General features: G+C 40.9%; 1 protein-coding gene across 5 annotated transcripts in view; it reads right to left on the bottom strand.

Annotated features, from left to right (window-relative positions):
- The window catches only part of asxl2 (ASXL transcriptional regulator 2), a 192,308-nt gene that overhangs the window by 28,767 nt on the left and 145,364 nt on the right, over positions 1-18,177 (bottom strand). For all 5 annotated transcript variants that reach the window (XM_059981712.1, XM_059981713.1, XM_059981714.1 and 2 more), the window contains 2 exons: positions 13,166-13,329; positions 7,946-8,042 (listed from right to left, as the gene is read on the bottom strand). In XM_059981712.1, the coding sequence (XP_059837695.1) occupies positions 7,946-8,042; positions 13,166-13,329 (261 nt within the window). The remainder of the gene's footprint in view (positions 1-7,945; positions 8,043-13,165; positions 13,330-18,177) is intronic.

The following is an 18,177-nucleotide window of genomic DNA, read 5'->3' as shown; positions in this document are numbered from 1 at the left end:
GTCATTTGCGAATCCAAAAAAGGTAAGTTCACCTGATATAAGCAAAGTAGATGAGTTGTACAATACTGCTGGCACAGCACCTTACTTTGGAAATTAAATTAAAGGGCCACTTTTCATTGCAATGAAAAGAACGGCAAATATCAAGTATAACCCTGCAAGATTTTGAGAATTATCAATGGCTCTCTGAGGCATTTAATCACGAGACATGATGGAAATAGAAGTGCAAGCTGTGGAGCAAGTCAAAAATAGGTAATCTTTATTGTCACTGTCTCACAAAATCCACTGACTTCAGTAGTTCAGGGAAATAAAGAATTACACTTTTGTCTTACTTGAATGTACATCACATTATCTTAACTTAACAACAAATCAAAATATTTCTCAGAATTAACAATTAAGACTGATGGAATATTCTTAACAACACTTTGTTATTAGTAAAACAAGCAGCATTGTTCAAAAAAACAAAAAAAAAAATCAACCCAATTAAAATAACTTGACATTTTGTGAATATTTTCTACAATAGGCTGATTGCTAAATAGGTTAGTTGGGCATTGCCATATAAAACAGCAATTTCAGAAGATGACACACCATCAATGTCTATTAGCACACGACAAAATACCTCTCAGCTATTAACTGCTGAATCATCGTGCTAGTGAAATAGAAAATTAGTGCTTAGGTCATAAAATATAATTACAGCATTATATCTTTGGCCTAGCAAATCTGGCAGTGGTGATTCTGAATTCAAGCCTAACTGACATTCAAAGATTTCCACTGTGACACTGACAGACCACAAACTCATTAATGCACCTAAAAGGAATTTAAACAAACATGTTCTTGTTGCTTAGAAGATTGGAGAAGGAAAATAAAATTAATTGGCATATAGCAGTTCAACTGCATGGTTGAATGTTGATAAATCAAATGAAGGAAATCAAGAAAATTAAAAGAAAATTAATGATGCTTCATTTCCTCCCCTAACCTGCTTGCTCGTTAGAAAGTTTAGTGGGAAGGTTTGCAATCAGAATCTACCTTCATCTACCAATGTGCAGACAAAGTAATTGCAAGAGTGAACAACATAGAATTCAATTAAGTGCAATCAAGAGTCAGACAGATGAATGAAAACTTGCAAGACAGAAAGCCAAAGCAACAGTGTGAAGCTGTTTCTATTGTAGTAAGTCGGCAACAGAGGAGTTGGAAAACGACTCCCAATTGTAAACAAGGAGGATGGAGATTAAGACTATTTATTCTAATAACAAAATAAAGCGGGAAGTTGCGGACAGGAAATGTGAAAATAATATTATAGAATTAGGTTTTATACCCAAAATATATGCTTACTGGATGTTAATTTACATGGTCTACTGCCTTCTATTTCAGTTCCAATAGACAACATACTTAAAAGTGGTTATCAATGATATAATACATGTGAAATAATACATGAGATAACAAAGAGAATGAGGTGAGATGAACAATAGACTGCTGGATAAAACTAATTCTGATTAATGTCAACCTGAAAAGTTAAACTCTGTCCCTGCAGACATTCTCTGAACTTCTGGGCATTTTGACTGTAAACTTCCAGCATCACCTACTATTTGGTTTCTGTTTTTGCTTGATTATATTCTTCAGTAAACAGGACTGTTAAATAAGCTGGCAGAATGCCATTCATAATTAGTTTCAGCAATATTTCTGCTTCACAATTTGTCTGCTCAAAACCGTCCTCTGGTGAAAACATAACAGATTAACTCCAATTTGAATTAATTTCCTTAAGTATTATTTCAAATTTATTACTAAAACTTAAATGATTGAACACAATTTTACAGTTCATTCAGTGTTCTGATGGAACATTTGAATAAATGCAATATGCTTTCATAATAGAAACATAGAAAATAGGTGCAGTAGGCCATTCGGCCCTTCGAGCCTGCACCGCCATTCAGTATGATCATGGCTGATCACCCAACTCAGAACCCTGTACTTGCTTTCTCTCCATACCCCCTGATCCCTTTAGCCACAAGGGCCATATCTAACTTCCTCTTAAATATAGCCAATGAACTGGCCTCAACTGTTTGCTGTGGCAGAGAATTCCACAGATTTACCACTCTGTGTGAAGAAGTTTTTCCTCACCTCGGTCCTAAAAGGCTTCCCCTTTATCCTTAAACTGTGACCCCTCGTTCTGGACTTCCCCAACATCAGAAACAATCTTCCTGCATCCAGCCTGTCCAATCCCTTTAGAATTTTATACGTTTCAATAAGATCCCCCCTCAATCTTCTAAATTCCAGTGAGTATAAGCCTAGTCGATCCAGTCTTTCTTCATATGAAAGTCCTGCCATCCCAGGAATCAATCTGGTGAACCTTCTCTGTACTTCCTCTATGGCAAGAATGTCTTTCCTCAGATTAGGGGACCAAAACTGCACACAATATTCTAGGTGCGGTCTCACCAAGGCCTTGTACAACTGCAATAGAACCTCCCTGCTCCTATACTCAAATCCTTTTGCTATGAATGCCAACATACCATTTGCCTTTTTCACCGCCTGCTGTACCTGCATGCCCACCTTCAATGACTGGTGTACAATGACACCCAGGTCTCATTGCATCTCCCCTTTTCCTAATCGGCCACCGTTCAGATAATAATCTGTTTTCCTGTTCTTGCAACCAAAGTGGATAACCTCACATTTATCCACATTAAATTGCATCTGCCATGAATTTGTCCACTCACCTAACCTGTCCAAGTCACCCTGGATAGCATCCTCTTAGCATCCTCCTCTCCACCGTCCAGCTTCGTGTCATCCGCAGACTTGGAGATGCTGCATTAAATTCCCTCGTCTAAGTCATTAATATATATTGTAAACAACTGGGGTCCCAGCTCTGAGCCTTGCGGTACCCCACTAGTCACTGCCTGCCATTCTGAAAAGGTCCCGTTTACTCCCACTCTTTGCTTCCTGTCTGCCAACCAATTCTCTATCCACTTCAATACCATACCCCCCAATACCGTGTGCTTTAAGTTTGCACACTAATCTCCTGTGTGGGACCTTGTCAAAAGCCTTTTGAAAATCCAAATATACCACATCCACTGGCTCTCCCCTATCCACTCTACTAGTTACATCTTCAAAAAATTCTATAAGATTCGTCAGACATGATTTTCCTTTCACAAATCCATGCTGACTTTGTCCGATGATTTCACCTCTTTCCAAATGAGCTGTTATCACATCTTTGATAACCGACTCTAGCATTTTCCCCACCACCGATGTCAGACGAACCGGTCTATAATTCCCTGGTTTCTCTCTCCCTCCTTTTTTAAAAAGTGGGGTTACATTAGCCACTCTCCAATCCTCAGGAATTAATCCAGAATCTAAGGAGTTTTGAAAACTTATCACTAATGCATCCACTATTTCTTTGGCTACTTCCTTAAGCACTCTGGGATGCAGACCACCTGGCCCTGGGGATTTATCTGCCTTTAATCCCTTCAATTTACCTAACACCACTTCCCTACTAACATGTATTTCCCTCAGTTCCTCCATCTCACCAGAACCTCGGTCCCTTACTATTTCCGGAAGATTATTTATGTCCTCCTTAGTGAAGACAGAACCAAAGTAGTTATTCAATTGGTCTGCCATGTCTTTGTTCCCTATGATCAATTCACCTGTTTCTGACTGTAAAGGACCTACATTTGGCTTGACCAATCTTTTTCTTTTCATGTATCTATAAAAGCTTTTACAGTCAGTTTTTATGTTCCCTGCCAGCTTTCTCTAATCTTTTTTCCCTTTCCTAATTATGCCCTTTGTCCTCCTCTGCTCGTCTCTGAATTTCTCCCAGTCCTCAGGTGTCCCACTTTTTCTTGCTAATTTATGTTTCTTATCTGGACTTGATACTATCCCTAATTTCCCTTGTCAGCCATGGGTGCACTACCTTCCCTGGTTTATTCTTTTGCCAAACTGGGATGAACAATTGTTGCAGTTCATCCATGCGATCTTTAAATGCTTGCCATTTTATATCCACCGTCAACCCTTTAAGTATCATTTGCCAGTCTATCTTAGTTAATTCACATCTCATACCTTCAAAGTTACCCTTCTTTAAGTTCAGAACCTTTGTTTCTGAATTAAATATGTCAATCTCCATCTTAATGAAGAATTCCACCATATTATCTTACCCAAGGGGCCTCACACGACAAGATTGCTAACTAACCCTTCCTCATTGCTCAATACCCAATCTAGAATGGCCTACTCTCTAGTTGGTTCCTCGACATGTTGGTTCAGAAAACTATCCTGCATACATTCCAAGAAATCCTCTTCTTCAGCACCCTTACCAATGTGGTTCACCCAATCTATATATAGATTGAAGTCACCCATTACAACTACGGTTCCTTTATTGCACGCATTTCTAATTTCCTGTTTAATGCCATCCCCAACCTCACTACTACTGTTAGATGGCCTGTACACAACTCCCACCAGCGTTTTCTGCCCCTTAGTGTTATGCAGCTCTGCCCATATCAATTCCATATCCTCCAGGCTAATGTCCTTCCTTTCTATTGTGTTAATCTCCTGTCTAACCAGCAATGCTACCCCACCTCCTTTTCTTTCCTGTTTATCCCTCCTGAATATTGAATATCCCTGGATGTTGAGCTCCCATCCTTGGTCACCCTGGAGCCATGTTTCTGTGATCCCAACTATATCATATTCATTAATAACTATCTGCACATTCAATTCATTCACCTTGTTACGAATGCTCCTTGCACTAACACACAAAGCCTTCAGGCTTGTTTTTACAGCACTCTTAGCCCTTATACAATTATGTTGAAAAGTGGCTCTTTTTGCTTTTTGCCCTGGATTTGCCTGCTTGCCACTTTTACTTTTCACCTTACTACTTTTTGCTTCTACCCTCATTTTACACCCCTTTCTCTCGGCACTTGTTCCCATCCCCCTGCCATATTAGTTTAAAGCCTCCTGAACAGCAGTAGCAAACGCTCCCCCTAGGACATTGGTTCCAGTCCAGCCCAGGTGCAGACCATCCTGTTTATACTGGTCTCACCTCCCCCAGAACTGGTTCCAATGCCCCAGAAACTTGAATTCCCTCCCCCTCGCACCATTTTTCAAGCCACGTATTCATCTGAAATATCCTCCTATTTCTACTCTGATTAGCACGTGGCACTGGTAGTAATCCAGAGATTATTACCTTTGTGGTCCTACTTTTTAGTTTATCTTCTAACTCCCTAAATTCACCTTGTAGGACCTCATCCCGTTTTTTACCTATATCGTTGGTACCTATGTGCACCACGACCACTGGCTGTTCACCCTCCCATTCCAGAATGTCCCGCAGCCACTCAGAGACATCCTTGACCCTTGCACCAGGGAGGCAACGTACCATCCTGGAGTCTCGTTTGCGGCTGCAGAAACGCCTATCTATTCCCCTTACAATCAAATCCCCTATCACTTTAGCTCTCCCACTCCTTTTCCTTCCCTCCTGTGCCGCAGAGCCACCCATGGTGCAATGAACTCAGCTGCTGCTGCCTTTTACTGATGAGACATCTCCCCCAACAGTATCCAAAACAGTATATCTGTTTAGGAGGGAGATGACCTCAGGGGACTCCTGCACTACCTGCTGACTGCTACGCTGTCTAGTGGCCACCCCTTCCCTTTCTGCCTGATCTTTAAATAAAAATAGAATGCCCATGCAAATCAGACTATTATTTAATCAGGCGGCTTAAACCTTCAATACCATCATCAAACAATTTACTTCTTTTAATTTTCTCTTTGGTCAGCAAATATTTCCGTCTATGTATGCTAGAAGATTAATATTTAATAATTATAGGGAATAAAAGCTTTATAAAAGTTAACTATTTAGATTAGACATCCTGAATTCTTTGCTGCTCAATCTACCTCAAATATACCCTGATTTAAGTTGCCATGCCTCTGAGTGTAATTTCACAGCAATTATCCATTCAGATTAGATTTCTGATACAGATGGAGGTGAAATGGAATGAATCACTGTTTTTGACAAGGCTTAAAAATGGCATTGATTTTTTTTGTTCTGAGCTGAAGTGGAAAGTGCACAAATGAGGACGAAGAATGACATGCTAGAATACCATTTTAAAAACTCTTTATCAGATCACTTTTGCATTACATTGTTCTGATGTCACACACAAGCTATGATTTAAGAAAAACAGAAAATACAGCTTGAAGTTCATAACCTTTAAAAGCCACAGGAATGGGACATGGAGAACTGAGAAACATTACAACTGAGTTGCTGCATTTACTATCAATATTTGCAAGTTACATCTTTTGGTCTCCAAGATATGCATTATCTTCCACAGAAACAAACAGTACCTCTTAAATCAATTATTAGACCAAAAGATATAGAAGCAGAATTAGGCCATTTGGCCCATCAAGTCTGCCCTGCCAGTGGCTGATAGCTGATCCACTTTTCCTCTCAGCCCCAATTTCCTGCCTTCTTCCTGTATCCCTTCATGCCTTGACCAATCAAGAATCTATCAACCTCTGTCTTAAATATACCTAATGACTTGGCCTCCAGGCTGCCTGCAACAATGGATTCTACAGATTCGCCACTTTCTGGCTAAAAGAATTCCTCCTCATCTGCATTCTAAAAGGACGCCCCTCTATTCTGAGGCTGTGTCCTCTGGTCCTGGATTCTCACACTACAGGAAACTATACATGCAATTCTATAATGCCAGTAAAAGTTGCTGAGTTACTTGGATCCACTACTGCATCCAAATAGGGGAGGACTTGATAACTTATCCTAATAATTCAATTAAAATAGGAACTCATCATATGAGGAATCTTTCCTGAAAACAATTCCTGTCCCGCTGTGTAACATTTCATACCAAAAAATATTATTTTAACAATTGTTTAACCCCTTTAATAGAATTATTATTTTGATTCTTTTAAATATTTGATACATGCTTGTGAACTTGAGGTGAATTTGCAGAACACTGTGTGATAAAATAGGCAAACAGATTTTATAAACACAAGCGATTCTGCAGATGCTGGAAATTCAGAGCAACACACACAAACTGCTGCAGGAATACTGAAAATTATGCAACATCCATGTAAATTAATAAATAGTCGAAGTTTTGGCTAAAACCCTTGATCAGGACTGAAAAGGAAGCGGTAAGAAGCCAGAAAGAGAAGGGGGGGGGGGGAAGGGGGATGAAGTAAGATGCTGGGAGTTGATAGGTAGAAAAGGTGAAGGGCTGGAGAAAGGGGAATCTGATAGGAGAGAAGAGTGAACCAGGGGAGAAAGGGCAGGAGGATTGATACCAGAGGAAGGTGATTGGCAGGTGAAGAGATGCGAAGGCACAAGAGGGGGACCAGAATGGGGAATCAAAGAAAGAAGGGGAAGGGAGAAAAATTACCAGAAGTTGGATAAATTCATGTTCATGCATCAGGTTGGAGGCTACTCAGATTGCTCCTCCAACCTGAGAGTGGCCTCATTGTGGCAGTAGAGGAGGCCTTGGACCGACATGGGAATGGGAGTTAAAGTTGTTGGCCACTGGGAAATCCTGCTCTTTGCAGATGGAGTGAAGGTGCTTGACAAAGTGGTCTCCCTCTCTAGGTTGGGTCTCACCAATGCAGAGGACGTCTCTCTGGGAGCACCGGCTACTGTAGACAACCCCAACAGATTCGCAAGTGAAGTGTTGCCTCACCTGGAGGGATAGCTAGGGGTCCTGGATGGATATGAGGAGGATGTGCTACGGGCAAGTATAGCAATAATATTTCAATTCTGTAAACTTCTGTCAACTAATATTTCAGAACACCATTTAAAAAAATTATAAAACAATATCACAATGGATAATCCCAAATGAGAAATTCATCAAACCTCATATGGTGACTATAAAGTGTCAACATACAATATTTGTCAAAATTCTACTTCTTAATGGGCAACAATAGAAATTGTACAATTAAGTAACAATGCCTGTTTATCTAAATGGCAGAAGGTACTCACCCTCTGAAAGCCGCTCCTTCCAACCCTGGGCTGCAGAAGTAAAGAATTCATTATTCAGTGCTGAAGTGCTCAAGCGCATCAAGCCATCTGTACCCACCTGTGAGAAAAATCCAAGCAGAACATTGGGGGAAAAGCAATGCAAAGGCAGTCACTTGTACAGTTGTGTACCTGGTATACAACTGCAGCATTTACTGGATATGAGACAGACACAAAATTAGCTAACTGGAAGTGAAGTCAAACTAAATATACTGATAAATAACTGTCAGTCTGGTTTGCCCTGTGGCTGATTTTTATCTGTCAGGGTAATTAGTGCAAAACATACTCCTGGGTGACTTTCAAACATACTGTGCAAAATATGCCAAAATTTACCCCCACAATAACCCTCTTTAATACTCAAACACATTTTCAACTATCAAGTGAGATTTCTCCATCATAAGGTTTTTGGAGTCACATCATCAAGTTCACTGCAAAGAATCTAGCCAAACAGCCCAATCAACTCTTCAGAAACTTGCCATCTTCACATCCAGTGAACTTGTACCAAGTCGGCATCTACAATGAAACCCAAACTTTGGCTGTTTGCAAGAGAGGAAAGTGATTTCCCATGGCCTGTCTCCCATGTCAGAGCTTGAATGGCATATACTCAGTGCTACACTGGTTTTCAACAATATCCAAGGATTCTGATGCCACATTAAACAGGGATCAGTCCTTGGCAGATGCTTTGCTATGATGTCATAGATCTCCAACCCATTTCAAAATCTGTTGCTCGCTACAAGGAGGTCATCCAAAGGTCAAAATGCTCTCACTTCACAGGACCACACTTCTTCTACTCATCCATTGCCCTCCCTGCCACAGCCCTTATCAATACAGAAGCAATCCACTCCACACTCATTGCAGCTTGAAAGATGTTACATGATTTATGTTGGCCTTTAAGACCCATTTGATAAACATAGAAACATTGAAAATAGGTGCAGTAGGCCATTTGGCCCTTCGAGCCTGCACCGCCATTCAGTATGATCATGGCTGCTCATCCAACTCAGAACACTGTACCTGCTTTCTCTCCATACCCCCAAACCCTTTAGCCACAAGGGATATAGCCAATGAACCGGCCTCAACTGTTTCCTGGGGCAGAGAATTCCACAGATTCACCACTCTCTGTGTGAAGAAGTTTTTCCTCATCTCGGTCCTAAAAGGCTTCCCCTTTATCCTTAAACTGTGACCCCTCGTTCTGGACTTCCCCAACATCGGAAACAATCTTCCTGCATCCAGCCTGTCCAAACCCTTTAGAATTTTATACGTTTCAATGAGATCCCCCCTCAATCTTCTAAATTCCAGTGAGTATAAGCCTAGTCGATCCAGTCTTTCTTCATATGAAAGTCCTGCCATCCCAGGAATCAATCTGGTGAACCTTCTCTGTACTTCCTCTATGGCAAGAATGTCTTTCCTCAGATTAGGGGACCAAAACTGCACACAATATTCTAGGTGCGGTCTCACCAAGGCCTTGTACAACTGCAATAGAACCTCCCTGCTCCTGTACTCAAATCCTTTTGCTATGAATGCCAACATACCATTTTGCCTTTTTCACCACCTGCTGTACCTGCATGCCCACCTTCAATGACTGGTGTACAATGTCACCAGGTCTCATTGCACCTCCCCTTTTCCTAATCAGCCACCGTTCAGATAATGTTTCCGTTCTTGCAACCAAAGCGGATAACCTCACATTTATCCACATTAAATTGCATCTGCCATGAATTTGCCCACCTAACCTATCCAAGTCACCCTGGATAGCATCCTCTTAGCATCCTCCTCACCGCCGTCCAGCTTCGTGTCATCCGCAAATTTGGAGATGCTACATTAAATTCCCTTGTCTAAATCATTAATATATATTGTAGACAACTGGGGTCCCAACACGGAGCCTTGTAGTACCCCACTAGTCACTGCCTGCCATTCTGAAAAGGTCCCGTTCACTCCCACTCTTTGCTTCCTGTCTGCCAACCAATTCTCTATCCACATCAATACCATACCCCCCAATACCGTGAGCTTTAAGTTTGCACACTAATCTCCTGTGTGGGACCTTGCCAAAAGCCTTTTGAAAATCTAAATATACCACATCCATTGGCTCTCCCCTATCCACTCTACTAGTTACATCTTCAAAAAATTGCATAAGATTCGTCAGACTGATTTTCCTTTCACAAATCCATGCTGACTTTGTCCGATGATTTCACCTCTTTCCAAATGAGCTGTTATCACATCTTTGATAACCGACTCTAGCATTTTCCCTGCCACCGATGTCAGACTAACTGGTCTATAATTCCCTGGTTTCTCTCTCCCTCCTTTTTTAAAAAGTGGGGTTACATTAGCCACCGTCCAATCCTCAAGAACTAATCCAGAATCTAAGGAGTTTTGAAAAATTATCACTAATGCATCCAATATTTCTTGGGCTACTTCCTTAAGCACTCTGGGTTGCAGACCATCTGGCTCTGGGGATTTATCTGCCTTTAATCCCTTCAATTTACCTAACACCACTTCCCTACTGACATGTATTTCCCTCAGTTCCTCCATCTCACTAGACCCTCGGTCCCTTACTATTTCCGGAAGATTATTTATGTCCTCCTTATTGAAGACAGAACCAAAGTAGTTATTCAATTGGTCTGCCATGTCTATGTTTCCTATGATCAATTCACCTGTTTCTGACTGTAATGGACCTACATTTGTCTTGACCAATCTTTTTCTTTTCACGTATCTATAAAAGCTTTTACAGTCAGTTTTTATGTTTCCTGCCAGCTTTCTCTAATCTTTTTTCCCTTTCCTAATTATGCCCTTTGTCCTCCTCTGCTGGTCTCTGAATTTCTCCCAGTCCTCAGGTGTGCCGCTCTTTTTTTTTGCTAATTTATATGTTTCTTCTTTGGACTTGATACTATCCCTAATTTCCCTCGTCAGCCATGGGTGCACTACCTTCCCTGGTTTATTCTTTTGCCAAACTGGGATGAACAATTGTTGTAGTTCATCCATGCGATCTTTAAATGCTTGCCATTGCATATCCACTGTCAACCCTTTAAGTATCATTTGCCAGTCTATCTTAGCTAATTCACGTCTCATACCTTCAAAGTTACTCTTCTTTAAGTTCAGAACCTTTGTTCCTGAATTAACTATGTCACTCTCCAACTTAATGAAGAATTCCACCATATTATGGTCACTCTTACCCAAGGGGCCTCGCACGACAAGATTGCTAACTAACACTTCCTGATTGTTCAATACCCAATCTAAAATGGCCTGCTCTCTAGTTGGTTCCTCGACATGTTGGTTCAGAAAACCATCCCACATACATTCCAAGAAATCCTCTTCCTCAGCACCCTTAACAATGTGGTTCACCCAATCTATATATAGATTGAAGTCACCCATTATAACTACTGTTCCTTTATTGCACGCATTTCTAATTTCCTGTTTCATGCCATCCCCAACCTCACTGCTACTGTTAGATGGCCTGTACACAACTCCCAAGTTGAAATGTTGACAGCTGAGAGAAATTGTAATCTATCAGAAGGGCACACTGCTGCAACTGATAATGCCAGTTTCAGCACGTTGCTCTGCAAGGAAACCCAACAAGGATGCTTTGTAAACCTTGCAAATAAATTCTCACTCTTCACGGGACTTCACTGAAAGTTCTGTTGAAAAACTACCCATTAAAAATAATGCAAGTGACTAAGATTGCACTAAAATCAGAAGATTTAGCAAGTTATTTGTGAGAAGACTATTGGATGCCACCAATGTTAAAGGATTTTCTCACTTCTTTCAGTTTACTAAAATGTGAAACCAGGACAGACAGGAGTTCACAATATTAATGCTGGATGCTATTATCTTGTCCTCAAGCTTCCCACCCAAGAGCAAGTGGTGTTTTGCTGGCCTAATTGAGTTGGGCATGTTGTGCTGAGAACATGAAGCTTCACAAAACCCATTTCCAATTCTTCAGACTTCCCTGACTTATGCAGATGGGTTTTCATCATTTATTGCCTAGATGGTACACCTTATTATTTTATCAGGTTTCTTTCTATCTTGCATAAATGAAGTATTCCACCTTAGCTTCTTCATCGTCATCTCATTTGCTGTGAAGCCGGTATTTTCCAAAGCATTTCAAAAATCGTGCATTCTTTCTCAGGACTCTCAACCAAAACTCACAATATATCTCAGACCTTTGCTTTTATCTAGCTAAACTCACTTATCCTTGCCTTTCATTTAACCAGCCTCCAAAACATGTCATCTTTCTTCTTATAACCAACCCAGTGGGCTTAAGATGATCATAGTAACATCACATCCCAGCTTCGCAGCTCACCTTCATCACAACAGTGGTGGGAGAGCAACAAGTTGACATTTGGATCAGAGAGCAATGTTGCTGGGGTCTGGGCTCTTTCTATGAAGATATCCCTTTCTTAGGTCCAGCAGATTAGTGCACTTTTCTCTCTTGATTAATTTCCGTTTCATCTAAATATTTCAACAGTTTTCTAACTCCTTATTGATTCACTATTTTCCAGGCTTTGAATACACTCTAAGCTTCACATTTTCAATGTTGTTCCGCACCACTGGCAAATCTCTACACTCCACCAAATTTCTTTTACATCATTTAGCTGTCTTCCTTTGTACAGTTTACAGACTATCTTATTTTCATCATACTGTTTTTGCAATGACCTCACTAAAAATCCCAGTTCAATTTGATGTTCAGGGCCCACTCTAAGTATTTTCTTTCCTTTCTCAGTTCTATTCAACATACTCTGCATTTCCAGCATTTTCTGGGTTTTTTCACTCACAATGCTGTTTCTTCAATGAGACAGGCAAAGTGATTTATCTTTTATCCTAATCAATATTGCACAACATCTCAATCTGTGAGGGCTCCTGGCATTCCGTGTTTGTGTTTTTGATACGATCGATATAATCTTGAGTGCCAGCAGCCAGACTGGCACTGTGGAAAGGCAAACTTGCAGGTTTTTCTTTGCAGCTTCAATACAGGGAATTACATCATCTCCTAAAATGACCTGTTCTGTGTTTCTGGAACTATTTAACCTGTGACTTTCAATTCAGCATGCTGCCTCTGGGGGTGATAATAGACTGCGAGTAGAATATCACGAGTTCTGTGGGACACTATTCCTGTTTCTTTTGGAGCAAATCAAAGTGGAGCATTTGATGGACAGAAAGAAGAACTGTATTTCTCTTTATTGACAACAGACAGACCTGTCTGTCCACTTCAGGAAGCAGGAGGAGGAGACGCTGCTGGAAGTCACCAGGGAAAACAGAAAATGTGTGCTTGTTGATAAGAGCCCGCAGATTTGTGTTCACAAGAATGGAATCTGGTGTTTCAACATCAATGTCCATGGCTTTTGTTCTTTTCAGTTGTCCTAAGAAATTAACAGAGGAGACAAATTAATTTCTCATTGTGACTGGCTCAGAGGTAAATTTGTTCTTTTCCCTTTTGCTCAAAAAATAGAAAATGATAATTCCAAATCACAACAATAATTTTTATGGTAATCAGATGTTGATACAAGATTAAATCAGCAGCACCATTTTAACAATTCCAGCTGATTCTTGGCAGCTTCATGTGCCATGATTTTGCATGAATTAAAATTAACATGTAGACTGTATTACAAATGCTCTAACAATTATTCTGTGTTTAATTATGAATAATGTTGATGGGTGTATCGAAGAATCATGGCATCACAGAAAATTTACAATCCAGGAGGACTGCCCATCAGGTCACCAGACAGTACCTCTTCCAGTTCCCAACTAGAATCAGACAGCTTTCAAACATACAGCATGCATGTCATCTACACTGGCCCATGGGCAGCCTCCCACATCACCACTTGATCCATAGCCCTCTGTGTCAAAGCATTTCAAGTGTTCATCTGAACATTTTCCAATATTGTCACCACTCAGCTTCAACCAGGCATCATTTTCCAATAACTTATCACTCTCTGGGTGAAGGAGGTCTCCTGCATGTCCCTTCTGAATCTCTCTCCCCTTACCCCAACCTATCACCTCCATTTTTATATACAGCTCTTGCGTTGATCTCTGGGGAGAAAAGACCTAACTTCCCCAGCCTCCACAAATAACTTCATTTTTCCACCTCAGGCAACATCCTAGCAAATCTCCCTTGCACCTTCTCCAGCACTATCACAGCCTTCCTACACCATGGTGACCAGAAATACATGAAGTGCTCCAGCTGAGGTCTGACCATGTTTTAAAACCACCTTTATTCAGTGCCTTCTAAATCATGTTGTCTGCCGGTACTTCTCCCTAAAGATGTGCTCCAACGTCCCTTTGTTCTTCAATATTCCCATAATACATTCCATCTGTCATTTTGCAGTGCATTTCAACACATCAGTATCTCTTGTACTGATTCTGCATCCATATCCACATCCAAGCCATTCACAAGTATTACAAGTAACAAGTGTCCCAACACCAGTCCCTGTGGGACCTCACTAGTCATTGGCAACCACTTGCAAAGAGAACCAAATCACTTCTGGCACAGAAGACACAAGGGACCAGAAGTGCTGGAGTCTGAAGCAACACACAATGCAGTGGAGGAACTCAGCTGGTCAGGCAGCACCCATGGGGGGCAATGGGCAGTCTGTGTTTACAAAAGGTTCTCAAAACTAGTTCATGATAGAGATCTGTAAGATTATAAAGCTAGCAGGAAGGAACTTATGAATGAAATTAGGAGAGCCAGAAGGGACCATGAAAAGGCCTTGGTGAGCAGGATTAAGGAAAACCCTAAGGCATGCTTCAAGTATGTGGAGGCCAAGAGGATAAGACATGAGAGAATAGGACCAATCAAGTGTGACAGTGGAGAAGTGTGTATGGAACCAGAGGAGGTAGTGGAAGCACTTAATGAATACTTCACTTCAGTATTCACTACAGAAAAGGACCTTGGTGATTGTAGGGATGACTTACAGCAGACTAAAAAGCTTGAGCATACAGACATTAAGAAAGAGGATGTGCTGGAGATTTTGGAAAGCATCAAGTTGGATAAGTCGCCAGGACAGGACGGAATGTACCCCAGGCTACTTTGGGAGGTGAGGGAGGAGGTTGCTGAGCCTCTAGCAATGATCTTTGCATCATCAATGGGGACAGGAGAGGCTCTGGAGGATTGGAGAGTTGCAGATGCTATTCCCTTATTCAATTGTAATACTCATCCAGGCCTTCAGGAGTAGCCAACTCTGTTAAGGAAACATTTTAGTTTTCAGTTCACTTATGCTAGATCACTTTAGAATTTTAGAACCTTATCTCCAATTCCATCTTTGGTCTTTCCATCATGATAGTAAATCTAACCTATGATCACAAGTATGCTGTGCTATTGACACAACATCCAGTGTCAATCGCTGAACTGAATTCAGAATTTCATCTTCTCCTCCATGCTTCTTGCTGAGCTTCCTATAAGCTGACTCAAAATATTTTCTTCTGCCTGGCTTTGAGACCTCAAAACAAGTTGTAATGAATGTAACACGGTGAATATATAATCAGTATAATTAAAACCTCCTAATACTTCTGCATTCAAGCTTTTTACCTATGGGAATTTGTCGGGCTATAGTACAGTTGCAACAGCATGATCATCTATTCTTCACCTCAAGCTATAAAGCCTCATGAGATAATCCCTCCAACACATTGCCCCTTTTCTTGGTTGTGAATCTTTCTTCAACTGATATTGTCATAAACACTCAATTGATTTTATCTCCTTCTTTGTTATCTGCAAAGACTGCAACCTGGAATTTCGTTTTCATTCCTTACAGTGTGAGCCACGTTTGTGCAATCATGTCATTACATTTTTCAACAGCTCTAGCAAGGCCCCAAATTCTTTTGTCTTTACTCATTTCTGTATCACTGTGTACTAGAATTATGACCACACTTCTTTTGTCCATTTTTTCTTCTTACTCTCTCACTGACTTCTGTCTTCCATTTTCAGTTCTGCTTTTTCTCCCTTTCCATCCTCCTGCCAAGGCAGCCTCTTCTTCAATAGCTCCAGCAAACCTGCTTATGAAAACATTTGTTGCAGCCTTGTTGAGGTGCAATTCAACTTGCCCAGAACTAGATCCAATGCCCCAGGATTGTCAAGCCCTCCCTTCTGCAGTGTCCCTCTGGCCAGCAATCATTCACTAGCAATCCTTCTATTTCTTCATTTACCGACAAGTGGCACTGAGTGTCCACATTTGAGGCCCTGCTTCTTAATTTATTCAAACTATCTCCCTTTTGAACTTCTCAGGTGTCTATGTGTTATTGGCACCAACATAATCTATGACCTCTACTCCCATCAGACTGTTATGATTTATCCATGATTCCAGAACATGACTGACAACATCTCATCTGGAAATAGGTCTGCTGTTTTAACTGCGCTTTCTTGGCTATTTTTCTCAATTCTGGCCACTGTGGCTCTTTTGTGTTCACCAAGCTGCAAGGCCCCAGGTGGCTTTTAAAACAAGATACATACTAGAAAAAGGGTCCATTAGACTATCTGGTTGTCTGTATGGCAGTCACCAATTCCCAGTTTTGCACTTTGGTGTTGGTAACTTGCTGAACTTTGATTACAGTCCTGGAAGGTGTCAGATATTTTTCAACCTCCAGGACCGAGAACTTGAATTTGTTCAGCACCTGGGCTGCATCTGGGAGTTTTCATATGATACTGGCTATGTAGTCCACAGGCCTTATTATGCCTCCATTTGCTTAAGCACACTATGCTAAAATGTCACAATTAATTTAATTAATTCCTTATGTACAATGTCCTGTGTATGTTACTCAAAATGGGTTTTTTGGTTTGTTAAGAGTAGGAATGCTTCTTTGTTTGATAAGTGTTTCTCTCGCAGTTGTTTTGCTTTATACTTGTTGATATGGTAATTGTATTCATTTGTTAACCAATGGGGAATGTTATTTTGTCTTGTGAGGCTGGGAACTTGGGGAAGGGGTTTTTCGCGGGCTTTTGGGAGAGAGCCGGGAGGAGGACGTCAAGGAAGGTGGACGTGTGCTGCACTGCTCGGAAGACCACCGGGGGTGGTCCTAGGTGCGAAGACGTGGAGGTCGGAGGCAAGCGACGAGGGGTCGAATGGTTCGATGTTTGAGCTCCAACGACGTGCACTAAACTGACTGAACTTTGATAAGTTGGCGCCTTTTTGTTTTTTTCCCTTGCATATATATTGTATTGCCTAATACTCTTTTAATTTTAGTAAACTCTTTAAAGTGTATTTCATAACGGTATTTGTTGTGGGTTTGATATGTGGGCGGGAGCGAGGCATAAACTCGATTCTCACAGCACCTGCGTGTACGGGAGGTGGGGTTGGTGTGGGGCTGGATCTCCTTTTCCCCTAGACATATACCAGCCTGTTGGGTAAGTGTTACACTTAAATAATTTAACTTTAAAAAAAAACTGAACAGCTGACCTTACATGTGTAAAGCTAACTCTCCACAGATATTGCACTCAGTGGGGACAGCAGTATGAAGACTATTAACAGTTAAATTATTGCCCAGCCCTACATGTATTCCAATGTGCTATAAATATATTTGTAGTACACCAAAGCTTTGCCATTGGTTTACATATGTCCCCAATGGCAAAGCTGTCACATCTATATGACAAAATGACTGAATGTGACCTAATGTCACAAATTTCTGTACATTGCAGAACCTTCTAAATCCAGATTGCTAATATGCAAATAAATATTTCTATGAAGTTCCTGGATACTCAACATTCCCCAACAAGTCCTCTGTATGTTTCCAAAGCAGCACTACAATGCGTAGCAACAACTAGTGAATACAATAGGGCTCAATAGACAATAATAAAAAGTGTATACAGAACATATTTTTCCTCAAGTCTTTAAATATTCATTTGCAATGTCCAACATCTTTACATTGTAATTTGGCCTGAGTCTCTGAAAATTAAATCTCTGACCTTTGCTCACATTTTCATAACTTTGCCTCCTGTTCAGAATCTACACCCCATTCATGTAAAACATTGAGGGTCCCATTTCCGAAAGATAAGTGAAGCAATTGCATTTCTTCAATTATTCCTCTGGGCTTTCATGTAGAAGAGGGCGCGTGTAGACAGGTAAGGAAGTTGGATAAACAGACAAGTGAGAAATGTTTTTAGCGTTGCTTAAAGCTGGGGTCTCAGAGGAGCAGGTAAATGGGGTTCCTACCCCACCCTGTATGTACGGTGGAGGGAGTACTGTCAGGGAAAGCGAGAATGGAAGGCCATTGGGGAGGGG

The sequence above is a fragment of the Hypanus sabinus genome, chromosome 10 (assembly GCF_030144855.1).
Source record: "Hypanus sabinus isolate sHypSab1 chromosome 10, sHypSab1.hap1, whole genome shotgun sequence".
NCBI classification, from domain to species: domain Eukaryota; kingdom Metazoa; phylum Chordata; class Chondrichthyes; order Myliobatiformes; family Dasyatidae; genus Hypanus; species Hypanus sabinus.
This window is presented reverse-complemented; position numbering and strand designations above follow the sequence as displayed.